Genomic DNA, 18,841 nt, shown 5'->3' on the forward strand with positions numbered 1-18,841 from the left:
TTTTTTTTTTTTTTTTTTTTTTTTTTTTTTTTTGTGTACTCCCTGCTAACTGGAAGTCAGCTTGTTACAAATTTTTATTTTTATTTATTTATTTTTTTTTTTTTTCTCTTTGTTCTTTTCCGAGTGGATTAATTAAATACGTATTCTTTGGACTGAATGAAAAGTTTGTAATAATTACATTTCTTGCGTTCGTTTGTTTTTTTTCGTTTCGGAAGCCCGCCTAGCAACCCTGTTAAAACGGCCTACTTGACGACCCCTTTTTTTTTCCCCTGTCTCTGTCCAATTTATTTGTCCGTCCCTTTTTTACGTGCCCTTTTGTACCGATTTGTTTCGTCCGTTTGGCTCATTCATTCGCCGTGTCTATCACCACTCAGCAAATCGCCGTTGCGCCGCGACCTCCATTGTGCTGCGACCTCAATTGCACAGCTTTTGTCTTTGTCCCACTTCGACCCACCCCGCCCCAATTTGTTACCCCCAAAGGAGTGCAGCGTTTCCGTAGGGCACATAACGATGAGGAGAGATAACCCGAGTGTAGAATGGTCAACGTTTGTTCCATGTGTTAATCCCCCCCCTTTGCCATTCCGATCTTGTATCCCCTGTCTCATTTTACAAAACCGTTTCTTTACAATTATGTTTTTCCTCCCCCACCTGACATGCTCACTTGTGTGTTTTTAATTTGATACATTTCTTCAAAGCCTATTTTCCTGCGCACTGATTAATTGTTTTTTTTCTTGGGTGTTGCATCCTTAGCATGGTGCCCCGCCATACCCCCCACATGTGCTACATATTATATGTGTCCTCCGTTTGATCTGTTCACTTCTGCTTTTCCTTTTTTTTTTTTTTTTTACAGTGCAAGTAAGCACACATCTAGTGCCCACTGCATGCCTAAATATAACAGCCAATTTTGTTTTACTCATAAAAAAAAAAAAAAAAAAATTGAATTATCTTCTGATGCATAATGGCCCTTTTGAATGATTCTTCAATTATACGAAACCACCTTTGTCCTGAGCATAGCATTTGTTTTTAAATGAATAAATCTTCTAGCATTGGATAATACTAATGCTGTACGTGGGTGCATGAACTAATCAAGTGGTACCATTGTCACACCTTCCGTTTTGTATTGACAGCAGTTTTGTTTAGCTTTTCCGCGCACGTCCGGGTGTGTATCTACATGTGTGTTATTGCTGCCCCTTCATAAGACGAACGTCGCAAGGGACACATGAGTGAATCTGCATTTGTGTTCATAAACACGTGACTACCTCGCAGGACGTGCGTTTACATGATGTCCCCTTTTTCCTAAAGAGCCCATCTGCCACTTGTCTTTTTATTTTTACACGCCAAGTATAACCACATCGAATTGCTTTTTCACGTTGGCTCGTTTGTTTTGTCCTTAGTTTGGCCCCCGTCCGTTACTTTTGCTTCGTACACATATGCACCGCTTTGTTACATTATTCCGCCCCGTCGGCTGCACAGCTGATCTCGTTTGAACTGTTCCGTTTGTTACCATCCTTTTAGCGTCCTCATCCGGGACCTCATAACCACCGGCAACAGTAACGCCGTGTGGAAGATGCACACACAGTGCCTCAGCAGCAGTGCGTTCATGTGTACATATATATATATATATGTGTTTTTTTTTTTTTTTTGCCCCGTTATGATGACACCATTTGTTTGCAATTCTTTGTGATTCATTGTGCTATCCTTTTTCGTACGAGACACATCCTCCCCCTGAAGTACTACCTGTTAAATCGGTAGCGAAGGAGTTATTCTGCCATTGTATGTCTACCCGTTAAACCAAACTTTGATTTGTTGTCTCCTCTCCGTTCACACACATAGCTAAATATTTTTTTATTTGAATTTCACGTTTGCTTAACCACCTCTGATGGTTACACCATTTGGGTACTAATTTTTTTTTTTTTTTTTTTTTTTTTTTTTTTTTTCCCCCCTTTTTTCCTTTTTTTTTTTTTTTTTTTTTTTTTTTTTTTGTATCACTCCCCATTTGGAGAGTTGTTCCGTTTATGCCAACTTGATATTCACCTCGACTAACCTGTTCGCGCGTGGCAGTAGACACGCACACATAGGAACAAGTTCCCTCCACATAAAAAAAAAAAAAAAAAAAAAAAAAGATACCAACAGGTACCCCATTGAACACCCCTCCAGCGTAATTAAATAAAAACCGCCAAATAAAACCGCAGAGGACGCTTCCCGAAAAGACGGCTGCACGATATTACCTTACTACAGCAGGGAAAGAAATACACTAATAACAAAAAAGGAAGAAGGTGCAAAATGGCGAGTTACGAGAGTGGAGAGACGAACATAAGTCAGCAACCCCAAGGAAGTGTCCCCGCCATGCGAAGCGTCCCCCTGGTGCAAGGACAGAACAAACACCACCCCATTAACGGCACAGCGTACCAATGCACCCGAGGAAGAAACACAAACGATGAAAGGAAAACTTTGAACCCCATGAGCAAAACGAAGAATTCAAATGTTCCCTTCACCAAGTTGCATGGAAACAACAAGTATCTAGGGGAGGGCAAGAACTACTACCTACCTGTTAACCAACCAGTGAGTGGACTGGTCAGTGCACCGGGTAGCGCACTGGTTAGTGTACCCGTTAACGCACCGTTGAGTAACCACCCCAATCGGATCCAAATGAACAACATCACTTATTCGTTTAATGACAATGGAGAGTCGAGCCACATGAACAAGTTCGGTTATCACAAAGAGGGGAGGAGTAAAAACTGCATGCTGGTCCCAGATCCGATGATTCGCAATGCAGCTAGAAGGTCTTCTTATGGAGAGTACAAAATGAGTGGCCCCAAATTGACTAGCACCTATCGCAACGACAGAAATAGCTATGCTGTGCTGAATAGAGCGAACGAATTGAATTTCCCTCCAGGGTGTAATAATAATGGTATGGCCCCTTCCGAAATGATGCAGGAGAGTCCTCCTGGGTGTGGGGAGGAAAGGACTCTCGAGCAGAAGGTAGACATGTCGAATGAAGAAAAAAAGAACACAGAAGAAATGCGCATTCATAATATTATCACAAAGGAAGGCAAGCACAACCAAATTTTTAATCCAACAGTGGGGGGTAAACAAGGGGGAGGAGAGATGCAGGGGTTGACACAGCGCACAGAACAGATTCTGCTCAATCCTGGTGAAGATATGCAAAAGGGAAAAGTAGATCCCATGTTTGACCACAGCATCAAGCAGGTGGAAATGGGATCATTCGCTTTGCAGAACAACAGCAATTGTAACGCTCATCGCGATGATTATAACCAAGTGAAATATTTGGCCAAGCCCATGACGCGAGAAAAAGGAAATGTTGATTTTACCACCAAAAGGAAAAACTACAGGAATGGAGCTTATAACAATTTCTTCACCCCTTATGAGCACAGACTAAATCTGTTGAAGAAGAAAGAGCCCCCCCCCTCCTCCGCTCCCTTTGTATGTTTCAACACAAATTCGAAAGGAGACCAATCCTTCGAGAAGCCACTTTATGAAAAGCGTAGACATGCAGTACCTCGTGGAAGTGGCCTACTACCCCAGGTTCATATTCCCCCACCACACATTAATGATGTCGCACCAGTGGTGAAATATTCAGGGGAGACACTCTACAATGGAGTGACCCCTGTAGGAACTTCTCTCCTTTGCACCCCCACATTGTGCGCGTCTCCTCCACGACCAGAAGGACGTACCTCCTTAATAGACTTAACAGCGAAGCGGCCAAGGGGCAGCATCTTAAATTCACTAGCCAAAGACAAAGAAGGAAGAAGACGGTTCTTACCCAAATCGAACGAATCTGTTGACAGCAACTGCTTCATGTATAACTCAAGCGAGTTGGGTAGTCTATCCCCTGACATGAGGACATCTGCCAGTTTGAATGTATGCCTTAGTCTTGGTTTGAACAAGAAAAGTAAAAAGGGGCTGGGGTTGGAGGGGCTTCCCAAAAACACCAACAGTATGAACCATAAGGTTCATCCAATGACAGATCTTTTTCTTTCGAACAATGCTAAAGGAGGAAGCAGTAGGAAGAAAAAAGGAAGTAAAAGCTTCAGTTTAAATTTGTGTAGTGCTTGTTTAAATATTGACGATGGTATATATTTGAAGCAGATTAACGAAATTATTAACAGAAATATCATTTTTTCAGAGGACGATTTGCTAATCATGGACCAGTTGACCAAATCTAGCATTCACAACTCCTACATCTTTAACAATGTAAAAAGTGTTAGTAGCTTCCGCAAAGGAGGACTCAACTGGATCGTTTATAACAACCATGGTGGGTACCCTTGTACAAAAACTCAAAAGCAGGTCACGATCAACTATGATAAGGCAGATACAGAGCAGCAGTGTGCACATATAGGAGGAGGGGGAGGAGGAGGAGATATAAATGATGGTGAAGGTACCTACGTAGATTTGATTAAGAAAAATATTTTCTGTACAAACAAGTACATTATAGAACCCACTATTGAAAATACTTGGCTGAAGAAAGTTTTGCTTATCATTAAGAAAGAGGAACTGGATCTAGATGCATTTTTTTTTAAGCTCAAATATTATTTTTACAAATCAGTCTTATTTTTATACCAAGAGGGAATCAAATCCTACTTAGGAGATGTGGCAAATCAAATGAAGATTTATATAAACTACAACTTCTGGTCTGCATCTGAGGTGGCTTTTATCCTGAGACAACTCACTAACCTCTGTAGCATACAAATTGAAGTCAGAGTAAAGGGAGAAATCGGGTGCGTCATTTATTTGAACAATGAACCTAAAGGTTTCCAAGGCTTTGTAGACAGTCACAACTTAAATGATACCTTTACCAAAAAGGACTGGATCTTGTTGCACAGATTTGCCATTAAAATGATGCAGTACAAGAAGGAGGGTAGTGAGGACCAGGGAAGGAGTGAGCCCCCTTCGCCAGCTCTTCTCGCCACTGCGACGGAGCAAATGAACGAGGTGGAAGAAGAACAGGGGAAGGAGCGACATAGCGAAAGTGGTAATATTCGAAGCAATGACACGTGTGCCCCTCCCTGCGAAGATGAGAACGATGCCAATTTGTCGGACGAACTGCTGAGTAGAGGTGACGGGGACAGGGACAGGGACAGGAACAGTTCTTCGCTTAACGTGGACTCCCCTTTTGGAGAGGACAAGTTGGTTAGCGGCGGGTATATGGAGCTGCTCTCTCCCGCTAGTGTGACCCTCGCCGCGGCGCTCAGCAAGACAATTAGGGAAGAAGAGGTTAAGGAAGAGCCTACTGAAGCGATTACCAACGTGGGTAGCATCTCAAGTGGTAACCCTGCGCAAGGCAGAAGCGAAGACGGCAGTGAGTGCATCTTCTGCTCACCCACCACCAAGAAACTCAAGTCCTACATGTTCAACGGAGGAAGGTACGCTTTCGCAGCCAAACTAAAACACGAAATTAAGCACTTCAAGTCCAAGCGATTAGGAGATATTATCCACCTAGTACAGCTAGCTATACACAAAGGAATATTTGTTTATTCACAAAGGATTCTCCTCCCTGTCTCGGCATGCGAAAAAAGTGCAGAAGATTTGTATCCTAAAATAAAAAACTTTAACTATGAGCTTTGTGAAACGTTAGGAGAGGTCATGAGAATTATTTCCCTCCTGGTCGATCACAAACCCAATGGACTTGTCCTGGCACAACTAAAGCAACAATTCATTCTTCAATTCAAGAAAGAGCTAAACAGCCTGCACTTCGGTTATAAGAAGCTTCAAAATCTCCTCCTAGCAGAACCCTTTAGTAAGCACTACAAATTATACATCCCCAATTGTAATATGCACCGCACGCACATTCAGCATAAGAAGTACAGGATCCCTGACAATTGCAGAATTTTCCAAAAGGAGAGCATCAACGTGGGGTCCTTTCTTGAGTTCATCGACCATCACGAGTTTGGTACCTACAACGTGGAGGAGGAGGATGGCGACATGGACGGTGATAACGACGGCGAAGACGAGGAACAGGCAGAAGAAATAACGCCTTTGGAGGAACATACGAATGTAACAACTCAGATGAGCGCTCCACTACCCACACGAAACCACACAAATGAGCTCCTTAACAGTGAAAAGGCGAGTGCCGCACCAGTCGACACAGAAAGTCAAACAGAACAAAACCAAGACATTCAAATGTATGAAAATTCTCAAGAGAGCCAAGAACACGGGAACACAACAGAGCATGCAATTAGCAAAAGGGGGATACTCTCCAATAAAGAGGACCAGACCTCCTCCCAGCATTGTCGCCCCGTTTGCACCGATGAGGTAGAGGCCTTCAACGTGCCACTCACATGGCAAATGAACAGAGAAACGACTAAACCAAGGGGAACCAAAAAAGGGGACCACCTCAGCTACAAGAATTTGATGAACCTCCCCTTGTTCATTCGAGAAAGTATACAAATGACCCTGGAGAGCCAGGAGGATGATAGGTGTACATATTTGAACATGTCACATGCAGCGCAATTTTTTACAGATCAGGACGAGGGCTCCACATTGGAAGATTCAAATTCAAAACAGAGGAACGACATGTACCTTTCGATGTTGTCACGAATGGCATATGCAGCAGAGGAAGGAAACACAAATAATAAAGGGGAAGAAGCGCCAACAGAAGTTACTAAACACTCGTGCAAGGAGAATGAATGTGGAGGAGGAAGCAACGTACTGAGTATGTTGTGTCGCATGGACCTAGACGCGAAGGATGCACACGCTGAAAAGTTGAGGGGGATAATGGAGATTTTTGCAAGTACAAAACGTCAGCATGAAAGACATCCTACACATGAGAACGAAAATCAACAGGATAACATCTGGCACTACACACCAGTGTGTGATGATACGGAGAAGGATAGCACCGTCGCAGCGACTTCAAAAATGGTAACACTCCCCCCGCTACTCAACATTTTCACCCTAATTAAAAAATACAAAAGGAAAAAAAAAAACTGCCAACTGTCCTTGGAACAAAGAAATAACAACAGCGATATTTGGAGGAGCAAAATTAGCGAGGAGGATGTTCCTCAACAGCATGATGGTGAGGACAAGTCGAATGAAACAAAGATGGTCTCCCTAAATAATGATCCAGGGTTGGGAAGTGGTCCGACAGATGTCTCCTCAGGATCACCAGGAAATAAATTTCTCCGCTTCAAGAAGGATTCTAAATTGTGTAATTCCTCTCGCACTGGGGTAGATATGGAGGGAACAAAAGCTGTTAGACCGTTTGGCAAAAATGGCTTTTACGAGAAGGGGGCTTTCACCAGTGCAGATTATGTTGCCAACACGATGAGAGAAGAAGACAATTCGGGTGAGTCCCATTTTGACCTGAACAAAGTCAGGCAGAATTATTTCCAATATGTGAAAAAGAACCAAGGGGGTGGGAGTCTTTCTCCGAGCTACCATTTGGGCAAAAGAGGGAAAAGCTTTATTAAAGACTCTTCTTCGTCAGTGGCCCACGGAGGGGAAGTCGTTTCTCCCGCGCGTTCCACAATGCAGTCCCCGCTGCTGCCGCCAAACTATCTCCCCCCTTGCGCACCTACTAATGTAAAGCAAAACGGGCAGCACACCCCATACGACACACAACTTGGACGCTTCGACAGAGAGACAAACCAAATGACCGATTGTAAAATTGTTCAAAATAATATCCCTGGCGAATGTTGCAACATTTGGGATGATACTTCCCAGACAGGAAAAAATGCAAAGGGGCAGCTGTACAGGCCACCCCAAGGGGGCGAGGAAAATACCCCCTGTGGAGACTATTGCCAATCGAGTGACCTAAACTTGTGTGAACCGATGCGGTTAGAGGCAGATAATGGGTACACCATAAATGAGAAGACCTCACACGGAGTGCCCCCAATGGGGAGCAGCGTCGACAAGAAGTGTAGTCCACCAGAGGGAACACGTGAAGAGCACCTGTGCATGGGAGGCCAAAACCCGCATTTTTATAATTATAATTTCACCCAGGGGAAGAATACGAACATGCACAGTGGGGAGAACAAACCTTGGGGTACAGAACTGTCGAGCAGCCCAGATAGCAACATGAACGTCAGTAAAAATGCGCAAGCAGATGGGGACACATGCATTTACGCTGCCCCACACAAACTCGCTGAGGGGTTGGTACCTTTTAAAAGCCACGTCGCTAACCAAAGCGGAAAAAGTTTCCAAGGCGAACAAGTGGAAGAAGGACTCTCTGTTGATACGGCCCCCTGGGGAAAAAATGCCGATCTGTTGGGACCTCCACAACGTAGCACGAACAATCTGATCAGCGAACAGGTGCAAAACACAAAAGATAAAAACTCGCAGAATGACTCATTAAAGCATGCCAATGGTAATGTGTATCATGTGGAGGGAGAAAATGGATTCCCAAGTAGTGGTGCCCTCTCGAGTGAGAAAGCACCGGCACACCAGGCAGGAGGCGACATACACGATGCGATCAATTGTACATACTTAAAAAAAACGAACTTCATAAATTGTGACCTAAACAGAGTGGGAGGAAACACAGACAATAATAGTAACTCTACTACCACTACAACTACGACTGTTGCAAATAACATCAACGGGGGGAGCAACAATTCTGGCCACAGCGACTCTGTTGTGGATTACCACAGTGGAGACAGCAACACACAGGAGAGAGACACCACGGATAGAAGTGAAAACGACTGCTATGCTCAGAGCGCGAACCAGGTGGGCCAAGAAAAAAGTGTTGGCGCAAGTGCTGAAGTGAAGACGGATGGGCTGCTTCCTCACCTAAGCGGCCACGTGGAAGAATCAAACAAAGGGTTAAACAAGCAACTCACTTACCGCCTCAACAGTGACGAGGTACAGAATTTAGGGGGAAATAACACAGGAGACACTCCCGCCAATAGTGTTACGCAGAGTGGGTATACCCACCAGTACACTCGGCAGTATGTTCACCAGCAAAACTACCCCCCGAGTGACAAAAAGAGAGGTACATATACGTGCAACGATAAGGAGATCGACCAAGGGAAGAGGCAGTACAACCCCTTCGAAAGCAGGAACTCATTCACGCGTGCCACTGCGTCTTATAGGGGAGGCCCCAACAACCTCCGGGATGGATACAAAAGGGAAAATGACATGAAGAAAAATTTTTTTAAAAAAAACGAAATTGAAAGCAATCCACAAATGACAGACATTTTAAACATCAACAATCATGCCAAAGGAGGAGAAGGCCTCTTTTTCTCCCCCCAAAATGAGGGCAAGAATTTTCGAAACGTTATTACTAACATGAGCACGATAAGACAAGAAAAGTTACAGACCCCAAATGGCAGCAGCTTTCATTATAGAAATGACAAAAACGAACATGCTTTTAAGAGCAGGAGCATACTTAAAAGGAATAAATATGTTGACCCCAATGCGGGGTTCAATCAGGACAGGAAGAAGAATAACCATCAGATTCCTAACCCCGTGGAGAAGGGATACCAACAGAGGGAGAGAGAAGCAGGAACAGAGGCAGAAACGGGAACAGATGGAGAAAGGCAAAGACGCACATCTAACAGCAGATACGCAAAGGTGGACAAAATGGACAACCCTGTGACCTACATGGGAAGAACTCCTGACACGCTGCTCCACAAACACAACGGAGACCCAAAGAATAATTTTCTCCAAAGCAGTTATTTTCCGTACCAACAAAATAAAAAAAACGGATTCATCAAATACGGAGATGTAGAAACGTCCTATGGAAACCACAAGGAGGTGAAGAAACCACAGTTCAGGAAATTTTTCAATTGCGCAGCAGACACGGGAACATCAATGACCAATGAAGGCACTGCCAACTTTGGAAAAATTTGCAAAATTAGGAACATTTATATGGACCAATTTCCCCGAAAATATTTCCCTGGAGAAACAAACAAGTTTTGTAATGCTAATTTAAATTACTCATACCAAAATAAGAGCAACGTCGATTTGCCTCCTGCTTCAAACGAGTACGTGAAGTTTTCGTCCCTGGTCAAGGGGAAGACTAGAATAAATGCGGACCCGAGCTTTGTGGAAAATGGGGCGTTCAAAGTGGGGGTCCCAATGCAGGACCAAGTGAGGGACCAAGCTTCCCTCGGTGAAGTTTAGGGGGAAAGGGGTTGATTACCACGCGCGGTGAGCATGTGACCTCTACCTCTAACTTCGCCGGCGCGGGTGTGCACACCATCTACGCGTTTGTTGTAATTTTTTTTTTTTTTTGTTATCTAATTTTTTTGTTAGTCCGTTTTTTAGTAGCTTTGTTTTTTTTGTTATCCGCCATTTCTTTTAAAGTTTCACACCTTCCTCATCACTGTGCTGCCCCCCCCTTTTTGGTAAATACCTCGAGGGAGGGAACATTTGTTAAATTACGTTTGATTTTTTTTTTTTTTTTTTTTTTTTGTCTGACCCGTTCATACAGCTAGCCAAATATATTGTGCTACGTTGACCATCATTTGGATGCACATCAATTTGTGTGCACGTGTAGAGACGTGCCTAATGGCACTAATCTCTCCATTTCCTTCTTCGTTCTAACTGTGGAACGTTTTTTTTTTTTTTGCTTTTTTTTTGTTTGTACTGCGTAAGCATTAACTGGTCATATCAACATTTGGCGTGCTTCAACTTTTGCACACACGTCCGCAGGTGTGTAACGAATTTGTCAATCCCCATTGCGTATTTGGCACTGATGAAGAAAACGGGGACGTCTTCCCCGCCATAGGCTTTTATGTCCCGGTAGGCTTCCTCCGCCCGCTTGATCTTCTCCGTGAAATGGACATCGCACTTGTTTATGACAACGATGTACGGCTTGTGGAATAGACGCTCGTCCTTGCAGCACAGTTCCTCCCTGAGGTGCGGCGAGGGGAAAGAGGTGAGGAAGTGAAGCGGAGAACTGGTCCACGTGACCAATGCGTGCTGCCCCTCCCCTACTCACCTAATGGCGCGAAACTGGGGCATCAGCTCGCGATGCATGTCCAGGACGATGACGAAGAGGTGGACGAGTTCCAAGTGCTGAGCCACGTTGGAGCTGATGCGGAAGGGGGGGATCTGCTCTGCTATGAGACTTCCATCCGATATGCCCCTTCCATCTTCCGTGCAGTCGCCAGAAAAGTCCGCGACGGACACCTGGAAGTTATCTTTGAAGAAAATCTTTTTCAGCACATACAAGTTATTCACCGTGTGTATTTTCGGTGCGATCAGGGAGAGCAGAGTGGACTTACCCGACCCGGCAAACCCTAAAAAGCAAGTGTCACTAATGCATGAATAAACGATCTTAATGTAAGAAGTAGTCCCTTTTGCTCCTTTCCCATACGTGTAAGTATCTTTCATGTTGTTCCCTTTACCTCCTTCTCCTCCCTTGGAGAGTAGAAGTGAATTATTATTTGGACTTAACATGCCGATGTATATTTCTCTGCCCACTTCTTTGTCCATCCTGATTAGCTGCTTTAAAATGTGCATATTTTTTTTTACATAAACGGGGTCTTCTTTTTTTATCACCTTATACACTTTGTCTTCGTACTGGGACTTGTAAGTGAGTAAATTGTCGTGATGTTCTTTCACATGCGGGGTGGGCAATTGGTTGTTCGTGCCCACCATTAGCACATCCCTTTGTTCATCACCTAAAGGGGTCCCTCGTGTATCGTATCGGTGTCCTCTTAACATGTGCAAAGGTTCATGTGTACACTTCGAGTCTGCCACTCCTCCACATGTACCTTCTTCCTCCTGCCCACGTGGAAACAGTCGATACACATGACACATTTTATTAAAATGTAAAAAAACACTCATTCCATTTTTCCCTCTCAGTTGATTAGCTTTTCCTTTTGATCCATTGGTGGCTGAAATAACACATGGTAACTCTGCTAAATTGTTGACATACACATGTTTGTCTTCACCTCTTCGCTTCCTTTTCGTCGCTAGAGGACCACCCCCTTTAGGGTCCCAATAACATAAGTACACGTTACCACCGTTACCGCCTTTTCCCCCATTTGGTATACCCATCGAACCCAACACCTTCCGTTTAAACTTCTTGAAGCTGATAGCTCCGTCGCCACCTGCTCCACTTTCGCATTTAATAATTCTTTCGCTTTCATAAAAAATGGACGTCTTCCCTCTGGCCACTTTACACACATCACTTTTGACACCCACTATGGGGGCCCCCCTCTGGTTCTGTACCGACGTACATCCTTCATCAGTGGGGAAGGTACTCTCACCATCGTCATGTGGACAGCTCTCATTGAATTTCTTTCCCTTCCCATTCCGCCCAAACAAAGAATGCTCATATATTTTTACACTTTTCTTTGTTACCTTGTCAACAATTTTTATGCTGTAGAGGCGTCTCCCGTTTGTGGGTAGCCATAGTGCCCTCATTGTTTGGGGGTGCCACTTTTTTTTTTTTTTTTTTTTTTTTTTTTTTTTTCTTCTGGCAAGTAGGACTGTGTTGGTTAATTTTTTTCGTCGCATGTGTTATGGCCGCTCCGGAGAAGACGCGTGGGGTTGTGCTACTGCCAGTGGGTAGCAACGACTCCGTTGTTACGACTTGGTAGTTGCAAGGGGATATACTTGCCCTGCTGCCTACCGCGTTACCCGCGTTGCTACCTACACCTTGTTGGGGCCTCGCCCTGCAAAGCCGTAACAAATCCATCACTACGCCAAATGGTCCAGATGGATAGCTGGAAAAAAAAAAAAAAAAAAAATCACCGGGCAAGATGCACACTTGAATGCTCATGTTAAACAGTATGCCGTGATGTGCGGGTGGGGTCAAATTTTTTTTCTGCAGCAAAAGTGGCGAGTGTGGTTAAGCAGCCGTGCACCGCACATAGGGTTATATGCACGCTTGAGTCTCGGGCAGGATTGCTCCATGTGCACATGTTAACAATGTTTTATTTTTACCTCTTCCATTTTTACTCTTACACCCATTCATAACTTATATATTTTCAAATTGGTAATTTTTGTGGGGTCCCACCGTGTGTACTCCCAAATGTGAAACAAAAGCGGGGTTGTGTGGGATGATTGGGAAGTCCACTCTGTATGCCCTTGTCCCCTTCCACACACACCCCTCCAAAAGGGGCTTGTACACGTCAGCATTTCCCCCTGTGAAAGGTGCATTCTCTCCCTAGTTACGCTCGTGCGAGTGCAGCTCGGTTGGTAGGTGAGGCGTAGTAATGACGTCGCAATGACGTAGCGAAGCAACATCGCCACGCGTCGCATCAGCGCATCACCACACGTCGTACGTCATATTGTCACAAATCGCATCACCAAACGCGTACATGAAAAATGCCCTGTGCCTGTTCTACCTGTGGAACTTTCCCCTGGACGGAGGCGACCGGAGACAAACGTTGTACCGCACAAAGGTAAGGAAAGTTAGCAGGGGGCACGAAAACAAACTTCATCATGCCGGGGACAACTACAGCTACCTGGACGAAGGAAGAAATTCAGAATATGAAGAGATTCTCAACGAGATCATTTATGAGTACGAGGAGGAGGAAAGGAAAAAAAAGGAAAACGTAGCAAATGGAAAGGTAGCTACTCAATTACGCGGCGAATTAAGCCCAGGGGAGAGACAACCAGGTGACCACGAGCAGGGAAGCGACCATCAGTTAAGCCCTAGTACACACAAAAAAAGGGAAGACACATGGAGAATCCCCTCCGAGGGAGAAAACCCGCAAAAAAGGAACGCACACGAATCGAACCCCCAGGATGAAATTAAGCGAATAGAAAAATTAAAAAAAAATAATTTCCTAAGCTTGTGCAACATCAATTATGATGTGCTCAGCCTACTGTTGAAGAAGGAATTAAAAGGGGAGGAACAAGATGAAGACGAGCACTACAACAAAGTTAGCTTACTCCTGGAGATTGAGCAGGAAAAACACGAGAACGAGGCAGACGACGGGTACGTTCAGGATGGCCACACTGACCGTCGGACTGACGACCTCTACATTGACGACAGTCTGGGCAGGTACCTAATCAAGCTGGACACGAACTTCATCAATTCCATTTCAGAAAAGGAATTTCACGTCCTGCGCAACACGATGTACAAGCATATTATATACTTAAAATATCGGTACCTGCGAAACTACAAGACGGCAATTCAAGCCCTAAAGCAGAAAAAGGAAACGCGCACAGAGCACATTAACAAGCACGTTTCGGTGGTCTACGAGGAGGGAGAGGATGAAGACCAGGCTAGCGCCGACCCCAACGATGACGCGAGTGACGATACGAACGGTGAATCAATCTGTGAAAGTGCAAAGATAAGCCCCACCGTGCAGCCGAATAACCCACGTAAAGACAACACTACCCGTGTTAGCTTCCTGCAGCCGAGCAGCGACGACCCGGAAAACCTCGAACAGATAGACGCGGAATTGTCCGTGGAGAACATCAAAGAAATAATTGACGATAATCAAAGACTCTCCAAACTGCAAACAAATTTTAACGACTTGAAAAATTTTAATATCTTTAACCTCCTCGACAGGAATACTTTCCTCAACAGTTTACGAGTTAACAATTTCAGTTTTTACAACTACGACTGTCCCTTGCTGTTTAAAACGATGAGGTCGTTTGTGCGACGAATTCGGCAGGGGTGCTTGGGCATGCCTGTCCCCGAAGAGCACACCAACGTGAGCCGCAAAGAGCGCAACGACAGCCCTGGGGATGTTAACCGCGAATACGCGCAAACCTTCGCCGACGACGGCTGCGCCTATGTGTGTGTCCCTAAGCTGAGCGACCGAGGCTTCCTCAAGTACCAAGACAAGTCCATCGTTATTAACGTGTCCACCAAGGGGGACCAGGAAAAGGAGCACCTGTCCCCCGTCAAGGAGCTAAACATCGACACAGACAAAGGCATCCTCATCCTGAGCGCGAACGACAAGCACCTCAACGTTCATGTGAGAAATATTTGTGATAAAATTTCGTACCTAACACAGAGCCTTTCCATATGGCCGCAACTCAACTATGACAGTGAAGAACTGTCCTCAAGAAGTGTCCATATTATAAAAAGGATACTCATGTTGATGATGTTCTACTTTGACATAAAGAACCTGTTCGTGATATGCTTGGATAACACAAGTGCAAAGTTCTTTTATAATTTTCTCAACAGAGAGGAGGACAATTTATTTAAAAATCTGCACACACAAAAACACAATCAACAGGAAGAATACCTATATGTCAACTTAAAGGATGTAAATTTTTCACACATATTTAACAGAAATTTTGTGCCCTTATACGATATGAAGAAATTTTTTAAAAATTATGTGTTTCTTATGAAAAAGGAAGAAAAGTTTTACGACATTTCCTCTTTTAAAAGGTCATGTCTCTTCATATTCTTGGATGAACATACAGATAAACACAATCACGTAATTTCCTCAAATGTACAGCATTTTTTTTACTACAAAAAGTTTTATTACCCATTTATTTACAGTGTTGACAATAAGTATACCATAAACACGTTGCGCAGTTTTAACGAAATACTGCTCTACCTTACCAGCTGGATAGACATTTTCCACACGGGGGAAAATGAAACCAGTGGTGTTGGGGAGGATGATCAAGATGGGCAGGGAGACGATGAGGATGGGGCACCAAATCCGGATGTAGAAGAGATGGATAGGGATGTAGAAAAGGATGAAGAAGAGGAGGAATTTATTCAAAATGTGCAAAATGAACAACAGCAGGATGAAGAAAATGGAGATGAGGATACTTACCAAAAGGATGAAAGAGAGTGCGACGGGGCGTACGGGTCAGAGTCAGATGGGTATGACAATGAAAGGCCCGATCAAAGTGTGGGAGAATAGATCGGAGGAAAACAACAAGTTGGGCAAAATTAGGATTTAAAAAAGTATGAACTGTTCAGATATTTTATTAAAAAAAAAAAAAATAGAAGCAAAATGGCTAGCTAAGTATATGGCTACCTGGCTAGCTACGCAGGACAAAAAAAAAATGCGCTCACAATATGCACAATTCCAAAGCAGCTGTGCAGAACAAAAGTGGGCCCGGCTTAATGTAGACACACACGGAGGGCTACCCCATTTTTTTTTTTTTACGTTAATCTTTTTATAACATCCCATTTTTTTGCATTAAACCCACATTTGGACTTCTTTATTGTAAAAAGAGCAAGACAGGTAAATTCTTTTTTTTTCTTTTGCCACATCGGCAAGGTCAATGGCGTCAATTCCGTAGGTCAGTTCGTTATCATTGTGGATTCCCTTATCAAAAATGAATTCTGTAAAGGGGGAGGGGAGAGGGCACAAGTTTGAGTCAGCGCACGCGATACGCGGCAACTGTGGACACACATACACACACATGAGTGCTTTCTCCGTCTGCGCGTCGTACGCACCGTCGTCGATCTTCTTGAATAACTGGGCCCCGCCGTCGCAGGCCGCAACTAGTAGTTCGTTCACGTCTGTGCCTCTGCAAAGGGGGTGAAGCGTCAAAGTGATGATGTGGTCAAGTGATTAATCTGTTCCATTTCGCAACAGTCGAGCGCCAAAGGCCTCAACACGGCTCTACCGCTCTACGCGTACTTGTACAAAAACTTAAGCCGCCATATGCTGGACTTCACGTCGACTGTTCGAAGGGGGTCTTGCACGTTTCGCGCGTCAAAGATGCGAATCTTGTTGTCGTACCTGCAGGTGGGGGGGAGCTCACAGATAAGGTAAGTACAAAAACACAAGTGCACGCGTGCATTAATATGGCTAACGCAAAGGTCATGCGTGTATCTCCTCAGTCTTCCTACGATGCCGTGTACAGCTCCTGACGGAAGCTATCGAATTTGACCACCGTGACGCCTTGCGAGTGGGACCTACAAAAGGGAGCAGCGAAAAAAAATAAATTTTACCCCCATGAAAATGCACACAGGGACATAGTAAGTCGTTCTGTACAATGAGGAGGCATCCGGGCCTTCTTTTTTTTTTTTTCTCCCCTCCATTTTGATGGGTAACTATGAAGAGTGTGCTACTTTGTATTCCTTGCTGAAGGTGCTGTTGTTGTTCTGAGGTCCCAAATCGCGAAGGAGCAATCGTCAGACCCTGCCATGTGGAGGGAAAAAAAAAAAAAAAAAAACGCCTAGTTACATTACTGGCCAGAGGATTACACTACTAATTGGTTTCTGCACAAAGGAAGACATGTCCAACCTGTTGTCACTACGTTTTCACTTCCGTTAAATGTGCACGTCCACACGTGGTACTCATGGGCCTTCCTGTGAGAGGGGAGGTGGTGGCAGATTTATTTGTTCATCCATTTTTGAAGCGGTGTATTCGCAGCGATGCGTATGGTGTGGCAGATAACCGACGAGTGTTTTGCATTCACTCAAGTCTCACCAACTCTTACCATAATTGGGTGCATTTTCCATCAACGAGGAGGCACACATCCCCATTGCTAAACGTAACGAAGACTTTGCTACAGAGCGAGAGTAACAGGAATAAATGTGAAGGGCAAAGTGTGGCTCTTCCTGTTGAGGCATTTTTCTCCCTCCTCCTTTGGGTCATCCCTTTTTTCTCGCCACGTAGCTATTACTCGGGAGATCCATCAAAGGCATCAAAGGAAAGACCTAAAAAGGGCGTGCATTGTAAAATGTGAATCGTGTGGATCGATCTTGCCTGCAGTAGAGAGTGCCAAATTAATGTTGTGGCTCATTACATCAGTTGGCTTTCTAACCCGAATTGTCTCTTTCATCTGGCGTTGCAAAAAGGAGGTGATGACTTCCGTCCTTCACGTGAGTCAAGTGAAAACCATTAACGCAGGCGCTGCCCAGCAAGAGACTCTGCGAAAAGCCAACATGGGAACAAGTAAAAAAAAAAAAAAATAGGACAAGGCAAATTAGGATGAGTCTTAAATTAAAACCTGTGTAAAGTAAAAGTGCGCTTGGCTGGATTAACACGCTGAAGTGAAGCGAATCTTCAAAGACCTTTGCACTTACGTCGTGGGTGAACAGATAGCTGGACTGGAGAACGCCGCTGCGGAAGTTTATGTCACTGTGGTACTTCAAGATGGGGTTCCTTTAAAAAGGCGCAATGACATGGGGACCAGCTGTGAATGGGTAGCTCTCAGTAGATAAGACGAACGAGCCATGTGCGGAAGACGACATGTCTGCCCATGGTCCCGCTCCAACTCTACACACGCAGACAAAAGGCAGACAAAACGCAGACACCCCCCCTTCATTTTAACACTTTTTGAGTGCTCACATTTCGGATCTGTCTCCATCCTCAGTGGTGTCTTCTTCTAGTCGGTAGAGGTACACCTTTCCCTTTTTTTTCTGTTCCACGTGGTGTGTCTCCACCTCCGCGAGGTCTCCATCATCTTTTCTGTTATCCTGAGCGGGGACCTTCAGCTGGTAGGTCGAAATGGCCGTTAAGCCGAAACTGGGACTGAATTTTTCCCCTTCAAAGTGAGAAAAAAAAAAAAATTGTGTGTAGAGGTATTCCATGCAGAGTTAAACACGGTTCAGTGTATACCCGTTTAAATTTTTTTCTTTTTGCCATTTTATTTATTATTTTTTTTTTTTTCCTCCCTAACAGCTTCCGCTCGGCCAAGTACTACTAGGGAACACGCAGATGTCATCACAACAATACTTCAAATTGTATTTCCTTTTAATCATTTTCTGTGTGTGGGTAGTGTTTGAGGTGGAGAAGGTGAAACAAAAAGAGTTATTTTCTGAATGACCTGCTACTCTCCTTTGGAAGGTGAGGTCCGATCTGGGGAAACTTCACAAGGGATTACACAGTTGTGTGCTGCTTCTACTCCGCTGCAAGTTTGCTTCCTCCATGTGGTGTAACCCCCCGGGGTGGTGGAGCAATTTTTTTTTTTTTTCTTTTTTTTTACAATGGTCCCAGATTCAGCACATGGATGTAAAATAGTGCATTTTTTTTTTTTTTTTTTTTTTTTTTTTTTT

General features: G+C 44.2%; 4 protein-coding genes across 4 annotated transcripts; 2 read left to right on the top strand and 2 right to left on the bottom strand.

Annotated features, from left to right (window-relative positions):
• Nucleotides 1-2,283: 2,283 nt before the first annotated feature.
• On the top strand, nt 2,284-10,077 carry AK88_01434 (uncharacterized protein; the record flags this gene model as incomplete). Its single annotated transcript, XM_012479069.1, has 1 exon — nt 2,284-10,077. The coding sequence occupies one exon, from the start codon at nt 2,284-2,286 to the stop codon at nt 10,075-10,077; it is 7,794 nt and encodes a 2,597-aa protein (XP_012334492.1).
• A 489-nt stretch (nt 10,078-10,566) lies between these two features.
• On the bottom strand, nt 10,567-12,330 carry AK88_01435 (uncharacterized protein; the record flags this gene model as incomplete). The annotated part of the gene is made up of 2 exons (XM_012479070.1): nt 10,567-10,810; nt 10,898-12,330. The coding sequence occupies 2 exons, from the start codon at nt 12,328-12,330 to the stop codon at nt 10,567-10,569; spliced, it is 1,677 nt and encodes a 558-aa protein (XP_012334493.1).
• An 899-nt stretch (nt 12,331-13,229) lies between these two features.
• Nucleotides 13,230-15,746, top strand: AK88_01436 (uncharacterized protein; the record flags this gene model as incomplete). Its single annotated transcript, XM_012479071.1, has 1 exon — nt 13,230-15,746. One exon carries the CDS (start codon nt 13,230-13,232, stop codon nt 15,744-15,746), a length of 2,517 nt encoding a protein of 838 aa, XP_012334494.1.
• A 282-nt stretch (nt 15,747-16,028) lies between these two features.
• AK88_01437 (uncharacterized protein) lies at nt 16,029-18,547 on the bottom strand (the record flags this gene model as incomplete). Its single annotated transcript, XM_012479072.1, has 12 exons — nt 16,029-16,174; nt 16,289-16,362; nt 16,476-16,577; nt 16,688-16,753; nt 16,910-16,979; nt 17,085-17,149; nt 17,281-17,349; nt 17,467-17,500; nt 17,608-17,713; nt 17,870-17,948; nt 18,135-18,330; nt 18,466-18,547. The coding sequence occupies 12 exons, from the start codon at nt 18,545-18,547 to the stop codon at nt 16,029-16,031; spliced, it is 1,089 nt and encodes a 362-aa protein (XP_012334495.1).
• Nucleotides 18,548-18,841: the final 294 nt, after the last annotated feature.

Source organism: Plasmodium fragile (assembly GCF_000956335.1).
Source record: "Plasmodium fragile strain nilgiri unplaced genomic scaffold supercont1.12, whole genome shotgun sequence".
Taxonomy (NCBI): Eukaryota; Apicomplexa; class Aconoidasida; order Haemosporida; family Plasmodiidae; genus Plasmodium; species Plasmodium fragile.